At 51.3% G+C, this 15740-nt stretch overlaps 5 protein-coding genes across 5 annotated transcripts; 4 read left to right on the forward strand and 1 right to left on the reverse strand.

The window, feature by feature from the left end:
• Positions 1–1572: 1572 nt before the first annotated feature.
• Positions 1573–2205, forward strand: VFPPC_01720 (dual specificity phosphatase, catalytic domain; the record flags this gene model as incomplete). The annotated part of the gene is made up of 1 exon (XM_018281496.1): positions 1573–2205. The coding sequence occupies one exon, from the start codon at positions 1573–1575 to the stop codon at positions 2203–2205; it is 633 nt and encodes a 210-aa protein (XP_018150239.1).
• A 2097-nt stretch (positions 2206–4302) lies between these two features.
• Positions 4303–5006, forward strand: VFPPC_13142 (hypothetical protein; the record flags this gene model as incomplete). Its single annotated transcript, XM_018290919.1, has 4 exons — positions 4303–4315; positions 4392–4586; positions 4698–4817; positions 4888–5006. The coding sequence occupies 4 exons, from the start codon at positions 4303–4305 to the stop codon at positions 5004–5006; spliced, it is 447 nt and encodes a 148-aa protein (XP_018150240.1).
• Positions 5007–5502: 496 nt separating this feature from the next.
• On the reverse strand, positions 5503–6980 carry VFPPC_01722 (phosphotyrosyl phosphatase activator; the record flags this gene model as incomplete). Its single annotated transcript, XM_018281497.1, has 2 exons — positions 5503–6241; positions 6346–6980. 2 exons carry the CDS (start codon positions 6978–6980, stop codon positions 5503–5505), a joined length of 1374 nt encoding a protein of 457 aa, XP_018150241.1.
• Positions 6981–7597: 617 nt separating this feature from the next.
• On the forward strand, positions 7598–9505 carry VFPPC_01723 (hypothetical protein; the record flags this gene model as incomplete). Its single annotated transcript, XM_018281498.1, has 1 exon — positions 7598–9505. The coding sequence occupies one exon, from the start codon at positions 7598–7600 to the stop codon at positions 9503–9505; it is 1908 nt and encodes a 635-aa protein (XP_018150242.1).
• A 2001-nt stretch (positions 9506–11506) lies between these two features.
• VFPPC_01724 (restin) lies at positions 11507–15083 on the forward strand (the record flags this gene model as incomplete). The annotated part of the gene is made up of 4 exons (XM_018281499.1): positions 11507–14590; positions 14659–14817; positions 14921–14991; positions 15044–15083. The coding sequence occupies 4 exons, from the start codon at positions 11507–11509 to the stop codon at positions 15081–15083; spliced, it is 3354 nt and encodes a 1117-aa protein (XP_018150243.1).
• Positions 15084–15740: the final 657 nt, after the last annotated feature.

A 15740-nucleotide genomic window follows, 5' to 3' on the forward strand; every position in this document is an offset into this window, starting at 1 on the left:
AGCGAATGTTTCCTCTCTTTGTTTTCGATCATACAGACCCGCTGGTGGCACAGCTTGGGAGAAACCTGCTTGTCTTCATTGCCGAACTGACCGGGGCCGGCCTCTTCAATTCCTGGTACCCGATCCTGCTTTATGGGGACATGCCGACTGGCGGGGATGGGCACACACTCGATTACGAGTATGCCCGTACCTTTAATTCTGGCATGCAGCATGTCTGCCAACAAACGCCATGGAGCCAAAGCCCAACTGTTGGACTGAATTGGGAAACCCCCATTGTATGGCGCATGGAGCCGGAGAGGGAGTGGATTTCATGGTATGATGAAATGGAAGAGACATAAATCTACTAGATTCGACGATCTGTCCATGTATACTCACCGACGAGGACAAAGAAGGGGTATAATGTTAGGATTCTCTCGCACTCGTGGAGACAAATGACTCATATTCCCCTGAGGATTCACAAAGAGGCCAATCATAACACATAAACGACTGCAACAACTGCAAATACACTCATACTCAACTGCTATTATGCCAGGACATTACTCAACATGATGTGAAGAATCTCTCTACAGACTGGTTGAAGACCCACGGGGTTTATACAAGTTTCCTTCACCTCACAACCCTCGCCTTAACAACGCAAGGCAACAATATACCTGGAATTTCTGCCGGTTTGTCGATAGATGCTTTGCATCATGTCAAAAATGCTCTGGCATACTTGTGGTCGAGCACGAGTGTGCTTGCAGAAATCCGCAGGGCGGAATATATACTTGAGGAGGAAAGAAGGTGCTACCAGTAAATTTAGAGCCATACTTGGAGTGGGAATAAAAGTATTTGACCAGCTGATGATATATTGTCATATGTTGCTGAATGTTTGAATGTTTACAAATGTTTTGGCCCCAGACTGCAGTGTGGACAGAAACCTTTTCCTCTTTGACCTGGATCTTTTAGGAAAGCCTGCCAACCACGGCAGTCTATTTTCGTCATCAGTAGAAACAGACCGTTTGACATTGAATGCTATAAGATACCGTAGTGCATAGCATCGCCCAAGTTATATGAGGCTGTCAAACAGCAATGTAGTGTATATTAGAGAATGTCTCGTCCAACGTGCCGACTATACAGTAGCACATATCGTATAAGAGTATGCCGCAGAAAACGGCCGTGTATAATTATACTGTGCAATGGTTCCTTTGCGGAGGGATAATCCGCCGCTCATTGTTGTAACTGGCGTGAATTTGCATACGGCCGATCCACGATCTACTAGTCAGCCTCTTGCCCATACATTGATTCAGCAGCGCAAAATGAATACAACCGTACCAAGAGCGTCCACTTTCTTAAAATCCCTTTTGATGCATCCTATTAATATTTACTAGCTTTGGTTTGCTTGCGTGTGAGATCGCCGAGCCAGAAAATGAGCCTGTTGCGCCCAAGTGTGATGTGGTGGCTGCCTAGATGCAAAGTCGTATTCTTCGAGTCAACCGAACGAAGCCGGCGATTCTCTGCACCTACATACATCAATCACACCACACCTGTGTCTCTCCTTTCAATACACCGCAATCAAGCCAGGGAAACATCAAAATGGCTCCTGATCGATCAGCTCTCATGGCGCGCATGTCACCATCCATATCTCAGATCACGCCTCACTTGTACCTTGGAAACGCATCAAGCTCCCTCAACTGCGAGGTTCTCAAAACCCACAACATAACTGCCATGGTTTCGCTACTAGAAAGACGATATGAATGGTGGTCTAGACCAGAAAACCAGGCGGTGGTCCCCCAAGAGCGTCATCTGTTTGTCCCTTGTCAGGACACCTCAACGATGGATATACTAGCACATTTAGGTGATATTTGCGATTTTATAGACGAGCAGCTCGGGTTGTCAGATGAACTCGTTCCAACAACAGCCAAGGATGGTACACCAGGGACAGCGTCTGGGGACACAAAAGGCGGGAATGTCTTGGTTCACTGTGAACTGGGCATATCACGGTCCCCGGCCATCGTGATAGCATATCTCATGAAAAGACAACGCAAGGGTCTGGACGCGGCATTGTCGACAGTGAATAGGGAGCGGGCTGTGAAGCCATCAGAAAACTTCAGAGAACAGCTGGGGCTCTGGGAAACGACGGGGTTTCAGGTGTGGGAGGACAAGGAGCGAAGTGTGCCAAATGCTGCGTATCAGGAATATTTGGATAAAAGGGCTGGCCAAGGATGAGCCCAGAGGCTGGATGTTATGCGTGCAGTATATTTGAAGCATACTGGGACAAATGCGAGATCAGTGAACTAGAACCAGCACCAGCCTTCTCCGAAAGGGTGAACATTATCACAGGGGCAGAAGGGTCCAGCAACATTGACGGGCCAGGGATGGGTGTCATGGTCAAGATGTAGGTCACGCCACCGCATCACAATGCAGCGAGCCAAAGCCAGGCACGGGAGGAGCAGCAAATGCAGTCGGCCAGTTATGGTATCCGTGTACCAACCAAGACCTGTGCCACACCGATTGAGGGTCGTTGACGGCAGAAAAGAAAAAGGGTTGGCAGCATTTTTGTTGGCAATAGTTATCCGCCTCAAAGAAGCAAACCTCGAAATGTTTGGAAGTTCCCCATGACACGATGCAGGCTGGCGGCTGCTGGTCTTGTCTCATCTTTGTGGTACCATCCTGGCAACGCAATCGACTCTTGTGTCGCGGACAACTGAAACAAAGACCTTGATTTAGCCTTCAAGCAATGGCCCATTTGGCAGGCCCAACGGCAACGAAAATGAACAGCAATGAACAGCTCAACATCAAGTGACTGGGTCCAAGGGCGTCTTCCATTGACCAAGAGATTCAAGGGCCCTGGAAGGTTCATGCGGCTGGCCAAAGCCAAGTTCGACACCGCCAATGATCACCATTGGAACCCCCATTTCAAGCCCGGTGCGTCGATGTCAACTACAATAGCGTCTCCACATTGAAACGGCTCCCCGCTTGGCGGGAAGGTCGTTGTCTAACTGTCAAGTGGTCTGTCCGTGGTGAGCTGGCTGAAGTTGGCGAGGATGGGGTCAACTAGTGACCAGAGCAAGGGCCAGACGCCAAAAGCTTGACCCGATGGCTTTCTAAGTTAACAAGGCGTGGGCCGCTCAATGGCCCAGAAGGAGAGGCGTTGGCATATCCATGTCCACTCGCCGGCCATGCATTACCTGCATCCCCAACGCGTACTGTACAAAGCAGGTTGAAGGAAATGAAAGGCAGGGACTCGTTTCTGTGCGTCGTTGCAAGTATGGCGTGCATTTCTTGATACCGGCCTGTCGTTCATGGGACCCTAGCCTTTGCTGCGATGCGCAAGTTGTGCTTACTCCGACACACAAAGAATGTACTGAGTACCTAGCATCGACAGGGGCCAAGATGAAGCACAGCGGCATTAGTCAAATACTGGTAGACAAATCAAATTAGAACTTACTTCGACCAGACATGACAAGAAACAACCATCCGGCTAATAAAGTCGCATTTGCAGCTGGTTTGCAGCGGCTTAACAGGAACGGCTGGTCACGTTGCCCTCCTCGCCGTGACTTTCAGCAACGCAATGTCTGATTTCTGGCCATCTTGGGTCTGGATTGGGCATGCCGCATGGCCCACAGTCCTCTTTGGTGCGTCCGGCTGGAATATGGGAAGGGGTACGGAGTAAATGGCACTGGGGGCATGGAGCCAAAGACTTGACTGGACCTCCCAAGCTTGTTGAGCTTTCCCCAGACTGAGAATCGGGCTTGTCCACTCACTTCGAGTTGTGGCTCAGAGCTCAAGTGCTTGTAGCTGGGAGATTTTGGCTTGTAGCTCATCTGGCAGCTTGTACTGGCTACAAACTGAGACGCTGCAGCCCCCATTGCTGTTTCCATTTTGGATGGGGGTCCCCTCCTTCCCTTTGATTGCTTCGTTTCTCCTCCCTCCTCCTCTGGAATTGTTTTTTTTTTGTTCCCTTGTTTCTCGCCTCTGTTACTTTTTCCCACTTTCAACAACGTCCAGTCAACACTCCGTACACTTCACATCGATCATCGAGCATTGTTTTTCTTACAAGGTTATTCTCTTGCTTCATCTCTAGCAAGGTACGATACTCCTCTTCATCCCATTTCACGCCGCCCCCAATTTAGTGGGCATTTTTTATGTGCATCCCTCTGAAGCATATCCAAATTGGTGGAGAGACTAGAGTCTGCCAAGAGCCCAACTTTGTGCATCTCAGAGCTTCCATCTTTCAGGCCAGCTAACTCTGCATTGCGATTAGAAGAAAGACAATATAAGCCATCCACGTCATATCTGTATTACCGATCTCTGACATTCGAGATGCCTGGCATTCGTACGTCCTACTGTGACGCACCAATTTCACTGCCCACCTTTTGGTGATGTCTGACTAACACTTTGTTTTGCATCAGCTCTGGGCGCCCTTGACAACTTGAAGGCCAAGCTCAAGGCCGCCTTCAAAAAGAAGAGCGATTCCAAGCCTCAAGCTGCAAACCCCGCCGAGAGCAAGACTGACGCTACGAAGCCTGCTGAGGCTGCCGCCGCTGTCCCAACCACTGCTGCGACTCCCGCAACGGAGACAAAGCCAGAAGCACCAGCTCCTGCCGGTAGGTTTTATGTCCCAGCTCCCTCCTTTACTTGCAATACAGACAAGAAGCGAGGGTGTACTGTATCTGTTTGATGTATTGTGTTTAATCTGACTCTCTCCGTTCCATTAGCTGAAGCTGCACCTGCTACCGAAGCTCCAAAGGACACCGCCAAGACTGAGACTACGCCAGCGGCCACGGCCGAAGCTACCACAACGGCGGCTACCAAGACCGAAGAAGCCGCTGCTCCAGGTACGCAATTGTTACATGTGATGATGCGACTAATTTTGTATTCGTCTTCGAATCACTAACACCTTTCCAGCTCCTGCCGCTGCTGCCACTGAGCCCACCAAGGCGGAAGCCACTCCAGCGGTTGAAGCCGCAAAGAAGGAGGAGCCAGTTGCTGCTGACGCCACTGCCACCCCGGGCAAGACAACGTAGCTTGACATTGTGTCGCTATATATTCTGCCCAACGCTAGGCAAAGAGCCGTTCTTGCCACAGCAGTGGTTGCGGCAAGAGATGTGATTTGATTCGTGGTGTCCTTTATGACGGGTGTCGGTCGGTTTTGAGGGAGAGATTAGTCACGGTGCATCGAGTTGCGTTTGCCTTGTTCATTGTTGCGTTGAGGCGCTGGATACCCACGAGAGAGGAAAGCTTGCGATATACCCATGTGCCTGCAACTTATACCCCACGCACTCACGGTTTATGTGTGTGCATGCGTTGTTCATTCCCTCCATTGTTTGGGTCTATCGCTCTAATGGTCTAAGTAAGCAAATTTTGGTGTCTTGATATTGTGTCACTCAATGCTCATGTATGGACATGCATGTTCGTAGAGACTGAACCAGTGACCTTGCGCTGTGCATGATGTTTCAAAGGCGGTCGTTATGCTCATTCATATTCCACTTGCCCCGTAACTATCCCTCCGTGTAGTACTCATCATTCACGTGCCCATGGTGCCTTTGTGACAGCGATTTGTGCTGCGGTAGACCCTGAACCGGGAGCTTCACCTCGGGATTGTCTCGAGGCCAATGAGCCACTGGAGGGACCTGGAGGCATTCTCGAGTACGGAATTCCGGGTCCGGGAGGCGGCGGCATCCTGGTCGCTTGTGCCCATGGGGCAGCTGTTCCAGAAGCAGACGGCGGTGGAGGTGCGGCAGTTGACGCCGGCCCAGACATCATGGGCTGGTTCGTCATGTGAACACTTTGTGCTGGAATGGGAGCACTGGGATCAGTATCCCATGAAAAGAGAGATCCGAAGGGGAAGTGCTGCACCACCGGAAACTTTGACAGGACTTCGGCATTGAACATTTTAACCATGCCCTTGTTGATCTTGCCCCACCCATCTCTGATGCCCGAGATATCAAACAAGATTGGCGAGTGCTCCCAAAACGGGCCATTTTTCACATCGTTGATGAATCCAATGGCGGAAAAGTACATGTTTGACTGGCGAAGATCCTCGACGACGGTGGGTTTGGTCACATCTCCTGGTTTAGGACTGCCTTTGACGGATCCCTCTAGAGGCATGGGGTCGGTGTCATTGGTGATGGGGCGAGTAAATTGGGCAGACCCGAGGATGTAGGGGATGAAGGAGTGGTCATCGAGGCCCCATACACCATGCGAACCAGCGGGCTCGAGGGTATATTTTAGGATGAGAGTGCGTATGACGCGGAGGTAACTGATTGCTCTGTGTTAGTGAATCAAATTTGGTGTGAGTGGGAAGGGGATATAGTGCTGAAGATAATTATTATTATGAGGAGGAGAAAGGCATGTCGGACGTACGGTTCAATGACGTTTAAAACAATCTCTCTCTCGATATCGCCATCTTTCCCGTCCTTGAAGAAGCCCAACTTCCAGAGACATCCCACAAACGCAACAAAGCTCAACTCATGTCCAGTGCCGTAATCAAGTCGCTGTGCGCTTCCGAAAGCACCCATTAAATAGGCACTGACTTCATCCTTTGCTGTGGTCCCATCTGCACCTTTGACGGCTAATGCTTTACCCAGCATACCCTTTTCTAGAAATGAATCGAGGTGAGCCTCGACTAGTGCGTACCATTTCCGAAAACTGATGTTTCCGAAGCGTCGTGGTCCTGGATCAGGAGGCGCTTGTTCCACGAGGGCCTCAATATCAGAGAGCAGTTGCTGAAGGGCTAGGATGGATGGTGTGGATGATGGGGAGCCTGGTACGAGGGGAAACGTTCGTGGAATAGGTGAGGAGGGCTGGTTTCGGGGACAGAGAGAGTGATTCAGCTGGAGGATGAATTTGCCGATATCTGTGTAAGCTTTGGATGTGAGGAAGTGAGGTACATGGTGGCCCTCGTTTATGCACTTGGTGGGTTTAATGAAGGTGTGGGAGGCGAGTTGTGCCGCAGGGATTATCTGTAGGGTAGTGGGTGGTTGTGTTGACGACGACATAGTGACGCATATGAGCTTTGGACGTTGGCGTGTTGGTGATTTTCTGTGCTGGATACTTTGGTGTTTGTTTTCGAGACAGTGTGGTATAGATTTGATACGTATTGAGGGTGGGAATAGATGGAGATGTGTGGTGACGATGTTCGATGGAGTCAAGTGGGTGATCATATTTTTAGTCAGCAGACGTTGGAGCATTTACAAGAGCTACAACGAGCATTGAATTCAACAACAGTGACATGGGCTATGATGCGGAGGATGGACATTTAGGAATATAGATATTCTATGCACGTCGCCTAGTCTAATAATAGTGAAGACAGTGTTTTTGTTCATCCAAAGATGCGAGTTCATTCTCAGTTCAGTTTGAAACAGGCATAGTAGCTTTGGGCACGTGGGGCAGGGGAGCTTGCAGCTTCCAGCTTCAGCTGTGGTCGCGTCCCAACGCGTCTCCGTCTTGATAGCTTGCAGCGCCTAAAGAGCAATTCCTATGTTTCTGCCCGGATAAACAGCTGCACTGAGTTAACGTTGAATAAAACGAGATGAGATAGCCGACGAACTCCTCTTGCCACAGTGTAAAATGGTACCGCCACTACACGACGGCTCATCCCAGTCGCACTATCAACATGGTCAGAACGAGGCGCACAGCGCTTGAGCCTGATGACGAGGCATCAAATACTGCAGCTGAATCCTCCGATAAGGTCAGGGGATCGCAGTCGACGAAACGACGTACGAAAGACAAGCCAACGCCACATATTGTTACCACGAGAAACACAAGGAAGAGGAAACGGGAAGATACAAGACAGGATGTGCCACCAGCGAAACGGGCTGCCCCTAGGAGGCCGGTGGCATCGCGACCTTCCAAGACGGTGGTAGACGATGAGCATGCGGATGATGTCCCAGATGATGCGCTTCTGAAGGACATTAACGAAAAAGCGGCCCATAAACCACGAACAAAGAGGACAGTGGGCGCTCGTCAGGAGGAGGATGTAGCAGCTGAGGATCAGTTGCTGCGCGAGAGTCAGGCCACGGAGGAGGTTATAGGTGCACAGGATGAAGAGGAGGATACAGAGTCACGGCAAGAAGAGGACACTGAGGAATCGAACAGCGACGAAGAAGGGACAGCAGACGGCAAGGAATCTGCTGCCACTGTTGAACAGGGCAGTGACGATGAAGTGGCGGAGACTCAGCAGGAGAACGATACGGACGGCGGAGATAACAACGGCCACGTCCCAGCGGTAACAAGCTCCGCCGACCCTCGGTCTTCACAAATCGAAAATTTAGAGAACATCGCACGTATAGATGTGATTTCAACAGACATGGCCTACATTGAACCGGAACGCCAAGGCAGACGTCCCCTGACGTTCTTACTCAAATGTGACGGGCTCAACTCAATGATCAAAGAGATGGGGAAGAAAGGCTGGATGGATGAGAAAAACGAATGGGTAAACGAGCTCCTTAGAGTGGAAGAAGGTTCCGACGCCGAGACCGAGTCCGAATGGCAGAATCGTCACTCTGCAGTCGTCAAGACGGAAAATGGCCTTAAACTCTTCCGAGAGATTATGTCTCTGTGGCAACAATGCAAGGACATCCCCAAGGCATCAGCATTAGAGGAGCAGTCGCAGTATTTGCGAACCAACTCTCGAAAAATTCAGGCTAAACTCGCAAACGTACGCCATTTAACGAGTCAGATCACAGACCAAGGGTCACGGCCGTTGGAAAACAATTCGAAGAAGAGGAAGGCTGCCGCCCGGAAACAAGCTCAGCTGTTGAGCTGCGTATGCCAGAGGTTGATGCCGGCTCTTGTTTTAGCATTGAAGGAGGCACTGCTTCTAGGAGGGTATTATCGAGTAGAGACCAAACCAGAGACGATTAGGGGCCAGACCGGACAGTTTATGGCGTGCACTTTACAATTCGCACTTCACATCGTCGGGTTTATTGACAAGTTGTACAAAGTGGTGTCACCGAAACAGGACGCCGATGACAGCTACGAGCCGGCGGCGCAAAAGAAGCAAAGAAGTCGCAGATTGGCGTTTGGAAATCACTTACGGGTACTGGAACCTCGAATAGTAGCTGGCATGGAAGAGCTCAAGCGCCTTGCTTGGGCTCCCGTGCGTCAAATCCAGCAGGTGGAGCAAACCAAACGCGCCAGGCAAGTGGAAGCAGAAATGAAGCGCGAAATCAGAGAACAAAAGGATAGGCAATGGAGGCGGTTTGTGGCCTCGACTTGGCGTCCATCTAAAGAGCCGCCTGAAGAGCCGCCTGAAGAGGCACCTGAAGAGACACCTGAAGAGGCTCGGTATTATGAAGAACATGGTTGGCGAGTGCAGGAAGATAAGATACTCCTGGAGGCGATACGCGCGATACGCAAAACAAAGTCTCCGGACATGTCTTTGGATCTGTCTGCGTTGACTGCGCAGATGCCGCGTCGAACGAGAACAGAAGTCCAATGTAGGATTGGCCAACTGAGGAAATTGATGAAGGCGAAATTTGAGGCGGCGAAGAAGGAGCCGCCGAAATGGTGTTATGATTAACTTGGTGAAGCTTTTTGAGTGTTTCGTGGATGAGCGCTTTACGATTTAATGATTCTCGGGTTATGATGGTTACGTATAATAGGTTTTGGCGATGCAGTTTAAAGGTTAATCCTAGTTGATGGCTTCTATGGTTGAGGGTGGTTACGGAGATGGAGGTTTGTAGTATTGCTTGATGTGGCAAGTTGGTTGATGGAGGTGGTGATGCTCCATCAAGGTTGCTCAGCTGGTTCAACCGATAATTAATTCAAGATATCAAGTCTAGTCGTTCAAAGCATCCTGAATGAGGCATCACATTGAACCTACCTCTTTGTTGGAGGACATCTCCACCACACCAACTTTGAGTGACCTCATGGCTTCAATGTTCAACCTCCAGGGGCATTTCCCATTTCACCAAGCTGATCTCCACATCGGCGGCGCCACACCGCCAGAACAGACGGCTTCTCTAGCCGATTTTAGACGCGAAATTATGAGGTCGCGACGCGTCGGTTCGTCTGGTGACCGACCATTTTGGAGCCCCCGCCGTAATTTCACAGTCTCTCGGCAAGGTCTGTCCCTTTGGCCGGCGAAAAGGACCCTGAGGGGATTTTCAGTGACCAGAGTGGGCGGGTCTAACAAAAATTACATGGACAGCAGGCAAAAAGAACAAGCGAGACAAGAGAAAGGAGAGGGCTCAAGGGGGTTCATGCGTAGGTGAATCTAGAAGCAAACCGTGCTGCAGCCGCCTGTGCATGCAGATGCAAGTCGCACAGCATGTCAACGGTCAGAGAGAAGTCACAAATGACGAGGAAGTGCTTGTCGTCATTGGTTACGGGAATGTGTTTCGTTGAATAGTATTGCAAATATTGGACGGGGATGCAGATTGATTATGTGCCGTTGGCTGCGAACGAGGGGGGGGGGGGGGGGGGGGGGGGGGGGGGCACGGGCTAATTACAGGGTCTGTGATGAGTCCGTTGGAAATGAATGGTGCTCCGGTGGGAAGGGAAAGGAAGAGAAAGAAGAAAATAAGGAGAAATGGATGCATACTGACATAGGTACGGAGTACCTCGAGCTTGGTTGGAAGAATTAATGTTGATGTTGGGGATGGACAGGATAGGATGGTGAGAGTCGCGAAGCTCAAACATATCGATGTCGACAATGACTGCATGACATTTCTTCATGACATTTCATGCAACAAGTCTCACGGAAACTGTACTCCGTAGACTGGACCCCAGTTCCTTGGATACTTGGGGCCCTTTTTTCAATTGCTCCTCATCCCGTTTAAGGTGGTGTTTGACACGAGCCAATTCCAATTCCAGTCTTGTCTGGTTCCTCCTGTTCCTGTTCCTGTTCCTGTTCCTGTCCTGTCTTGTGTGGTCTGGTGTCCTCTGGTTCCATTCTCGGCGCCCGCCACCCCTGGAACCAAATTGGATCAAATTGGATTGACTTCCATTCATCAATTTCTCCAACTCCCGGACTTTGACCTCGACTCTCCCTTTGCATCACCACACCTTCTCCCCCCAATCTATTCCGACTTTGTCTGTCGTCATCAGTTTGGGTGCTTGCTTTGGTCATTTTTGTGTATTTCGCAATCACCGAGACCCTCTTTTTGTGTTTGCGAGTGCTGCCTTGTTACGTTTGTTTTTCTTGTCGTTGTCCCTTCTTGAGTTGGCGTCTTCAGGAGAGCTGGAGCTGCTTGACTTCCTTGCGACATCCGACGTTTGTAAGACATTGAGTACAACGGCCGAACCGTGCAACGTGTGACGTTTGACCACGCAAAGAGGTGAGCATTTATAATTCTACCAGTACAGGGCAAATACCCAACCTGTTTTCTATTCCGTGGCTGCTGGCGAGGCAAATACTCTCACTTGACGTGGTTGACTTGTCCACCGCCGATCTACTTGTACTGGGATCAGCTGAGCCAGGGGCTAGCACACGAGTATCACCGCATTTTGTGCTAACGTGGCGATTTCTATTTCCGCAGCCCCTTCGAAGTCCATCCCATAGCCTAATTGAACATCGAAAATGGCCGACAAGGAGAACATCGACGTCGCTCCGAGCTCCGACGCGGCTCCCTCCTCCAAGGAGTCGACCCCCATGTCGCCAGAGACACCATCCAAGGCCAGCGCGGCTTCGACCTCACCGGCTGCTAAGCGCACCAGCGCGCCTACCGCCTCGGCCACTGCGCGACGAACTGCTGCGACTGGAACTACGGCTTCATCGCGAACTGCGGCTGGCGCAACTGCAGCTGCTCGCACTGGTGGGCTGAGCAAACCTCCCACTCGCCCTCCTACCTCGACCACCACTGCGGCGCGACGGCCCACCACCTCAACGTCGACGACCTCGAGCCACCGTAGTCGACCCAGCGTGAGTGCCAGTGAGGATGAGAGAAAGTCTACCTTGACCTCTACTGCTGCCAGGAGGACCAGCACCCTGGTGTCTAGCCCTGGCAGAACAGCTGAGAAGAAGACTACGGCCGGGGCAACTGGTGCCGCTGGGACGGTTCGCAAACCTACTACGACTACTACAGGCGCAAGAGCTCCTACACTGAGCTCAAGGACATCGACTTCTGGAACGACAGCTTCGGCCAAACCATCTACGACGGCAACTCGCGCTGGTGCCACGGCCACGGCTGCCTCTAAACGCCTTTCTACTTCTGGTGCTACGGGACGTGTCTCAGCTACCGCCAGTCGACCTGCCACTGCCAAATCTGACGCTTCTGCTAGTGCTAAGGAGATTGAGGAGCTAAAGGCTAAGCTTGTCGAGGGAGATTCTGAGATTGAATCCCTCAAATCTCAGATTCAAGCTTCGGAAACTACCATTTCTGACCTCCGCGAACAACTGGCCAACACCCCTACAGCACCGGCAGCTACTGTTGCTGATACTGATGCCGATGCCCAGCCAGTGCAGGATAGCAATGCCGAAGAGGCTCTTGCGAACTTGAAGTCTGAACACGAGGCTGCTCTTGCAGGCTTGGAGAGCCGGCTCTCCGAAGTCACTCAAAAGCTGGAAGCAGCCGAGGCTGAGCTTGAACAGCACAAGACTAACCTTGCTACGGCCGAAGGCTCCAAGGCGGCGACCGAATCGGAAATTGAAGCCCTGCGGAGGTCTCTCGAAACTGTTCAGCTGGAGAATGACGAAAAGGTCAAGGCTAGTGAAGCGGCTCTGCAGCAAGCCTTGGACGACCACGCCAGCAAGGTTGCTGCCCTTGAAACCTCTTTGAGTGAGCAGCACAAGACCGCCATCGACGAGCTTGAAGCCAATCACAAGGGGCAGCTTGAGAGAGGCCAGACTGATGCCTCGGCGCACGAAGCCGCCATTACAGATCTCAAGGCCAGCCACGAATCAATTGTTGCCGAGCTGCAAACCAAGGTTGACGAGTTGACTGCTTCTCACGCCGCGTTGGAGTCCGCCAACAATGAAAAGTCCCGATCGGACCAGCAGGCACACAACAGCAAGATTGCGGCTCTCGAAGGCGAGATTGCAGAGCTCAAGGCACTCAGCGACGTCTCTGGCAAGTCTGCAGAGAGTGCCACTACCCAACTGACTGGGCTCCAGAGCAGCCTGGCGGAAAAGGAAAAGGAGCTCTCCGCTGTCAAAGAGGACATGTCTTCTTTGCTGATCAAGGTCACGGAGGCGCAGACTTCTTTGGCCGACAAGGATGGAGAGATCTCGAAGCTCAAGACCATGCACGATGAGCGCATGAAGAACCTTTCCCAAGACTATGAAAACGAGATTGAGAGCCTCCGTGGCGATGCCTTCTTCAAGCGCAAGTTTGAGGAGCTCGAAGGTCAGCACAATGAACTCAAGTCGTCTTCCGAAGACTCTGCCAAGGCTCACTCCGAGGCTCTTGCTGCTGCCAAGGCCGAGCACGCTGCTGCTGTTGAAGCCCTGGAGGCCAAGGAACAGGAGCACCAAAAGAATCTTGATGCTCTGCGTGCGAGCCATGCTGAGGAGCTCGAGACGGCCAAGCTTGGCGCCTCTGCCGACAAGGATGCCCACATTGGTCAGATTGACTCTCTCAAGGCCCAGCACGCTGAAGAACTCAGCATTCTCAAGAAGGAGAGCGAGGCCTCGCTCGCCAAGGAGCTTGAGGCACTTGCCTCCTCTCATGGCGGTGTCATTGATGCCCTGAAGCAGGAACACGCTGATGAACGCCAAAAGACGCAATCCGCTCATGAAGAGGCCCTCACCGCGGCCAAGAGCGCGGGTAATGACGCACACGTCAGTGAACTGGCAGCCATTAGCGCTGAGCTTGAGGCTGCCAAGGAGCAGCTTGAGCAGGCCCAGGCTGATAGCGAGCTGGCTGTCGAATCTGCCAAGAATGAGCTCGAGGAGAAGCACATTGGCGAAATCGAGAAGCTCATCACCATGAACACCGAGGCCATGGATAAGATGAAGTCCGATGGCATCCAAGCTAGAAAAGATCTGGAAGAGCTCACTGCCGCACACGCCAAGTCCATTGAGGACACAATTGCCGAGTACCGAAGCACGTCGACTAACTTGGAAGAGAAGCTGGCTGAGCAGAAAGCCGCCAATGATGAGCTGGATAATGCGCTCAAGGCTGCCCAGGAAGCCCTTGCCAAGGCCCAGAGCGAGGTCGAGGAGATGGGTCAGCAGCTGGCTCAGGAGAAGATGGACCGTATGACGGCCCTTGCCGAGCTGGATGCTGCCAAGAGTGCCAAACCCGACACATCAGAGGCGGATGCTCTTCGAAAAGAGCTTGCCGCACTAAAGAAGACGCACGAGGATGCGCACGCCGGGGTTGAGAAATCCCTCAAGGGTAAGGAAGACGAGTTGGAAGAACACAAGGCTCAGCTTGCCGGTGCCCAAGATTCTCTGGCCAATCTGAAGAACGACCTTGAGCTCGCCCAAAAGGAGCTTGAGGCTCACAAGTCGGAGGCGGATGCCAAGCACAAGACTGCTCAAGCGGACTACAAGGACCTCAATGATAGCATGACCAGCCTGGTCGAGGAAGCCAATAACAAGGTTAAGGAATTGGAGGCTTCATTGGAGGCAGCGACGAGAAGAGCGGAGGAGACGGAAAAGAAGATTGAAGAGATGGAGGCTCAGCTCAAAGTAAAGGATGCAGAGATTGCCGAGGCCAAGGTATGATGAGTGCTATCTACGAAGTGTCTACGATGTATGGTTCGGCAAATGTGCTAACGAAGAGACAGGCAAATGCTGGCAAGTCCAAGGGTCTATCGAGCAGTAGATTCGCCGGCGCAGAAGGTGGCAGCGACGGAGCTGCTGCAAACGAGAATGCGGCTGAAGGTGAGGATGATAGCAACGATTACGACGATGATGAGGACCACTCTTCAGCGGCATTGGCTTCGGTGCGCAAGCCCCTTTGTTGATGTGGCCGTACCTTTGCACGGTTTCCTTCAGTTCTGAATCACGTTTGGGTAGATGATGTGGCTAACTTGTGTGTGAATGTAGCTGAGTAAAGCGCGATTGATGGCGAAGCAGATTGATGCCCTCGACAGAGAAATGAGGGATCGTAATTTGCAGTGAGTAATCGATTGATGACGGTGAGCGACGCGTATGCTAACGAGGTTACAGGCTGCTCAACTCGATAACGAATTCGCATCAGTCAACGTAAATAAGAGACGGAGCTTCACTTGAAGAGACAGAGTCGGTAGATGATATGGAGAAGCTTCTGGGATGAAATTTACTTGAGGCGAGAGGCTATAGGAGTTTTAATACCCACCCCCTTTCCCTTTGTTTGCCCTGCAATGTATTACCTGAGGATCATGTTGAGTATGAAACTGAATTCTTGGTGATGATGAAGAGCAGCGGGAAACATGCACGAGCACTTGGTGTTGCTTGTGGTTTTATTTTTCCATTTTCACTCTCACTTTTCCTTTGGCTTTACTATAATATGATGATGTATGAGGCATTGTTGTATTAGTGTATAGGTAGAGGAATGACGATACCCCTCGAACAAACAGGACAATGACGAGACGTGAATGAGATGTGCGATGTGAGATGTGCCAAGATGCTAAAAGGGGAATGATTTGTCGATCAGTTGCTAAAGCAAGCTTATTCCAAAGGGTTGCGTGGTTAAACGGAGGGATTGATGGAGCCGCATGAGATGGATGGGTGGAGGGGATGGAGATGGTGATGGAACACCAACGTCAGGTTATGAGGGCATCAAAGCTGCTGGAAGCGTGCATTGATTGACTATTTTGATTCTGACCTTGAGTGAAATTGATTGCGCGTTCTACACGGATTAATTCGGATAGGACACGGGAGCAAG

This window comes from Pochonia chlamydosporia, chromosome 1, assembly GCF_001653235.2.
Source record: "Pochonia chlamydosporia 170 chromosome 1, whole genome shotgun sequence".
In the NCBI taxonomy this organism is placed as follows: domain Eukaryota; kingdom Fungi; phylum Ascomycota; class Sordariomycetes; order Hypocreales; family Clavicipitaceae; genus Pochonia; species Pochonia chlamydosporia.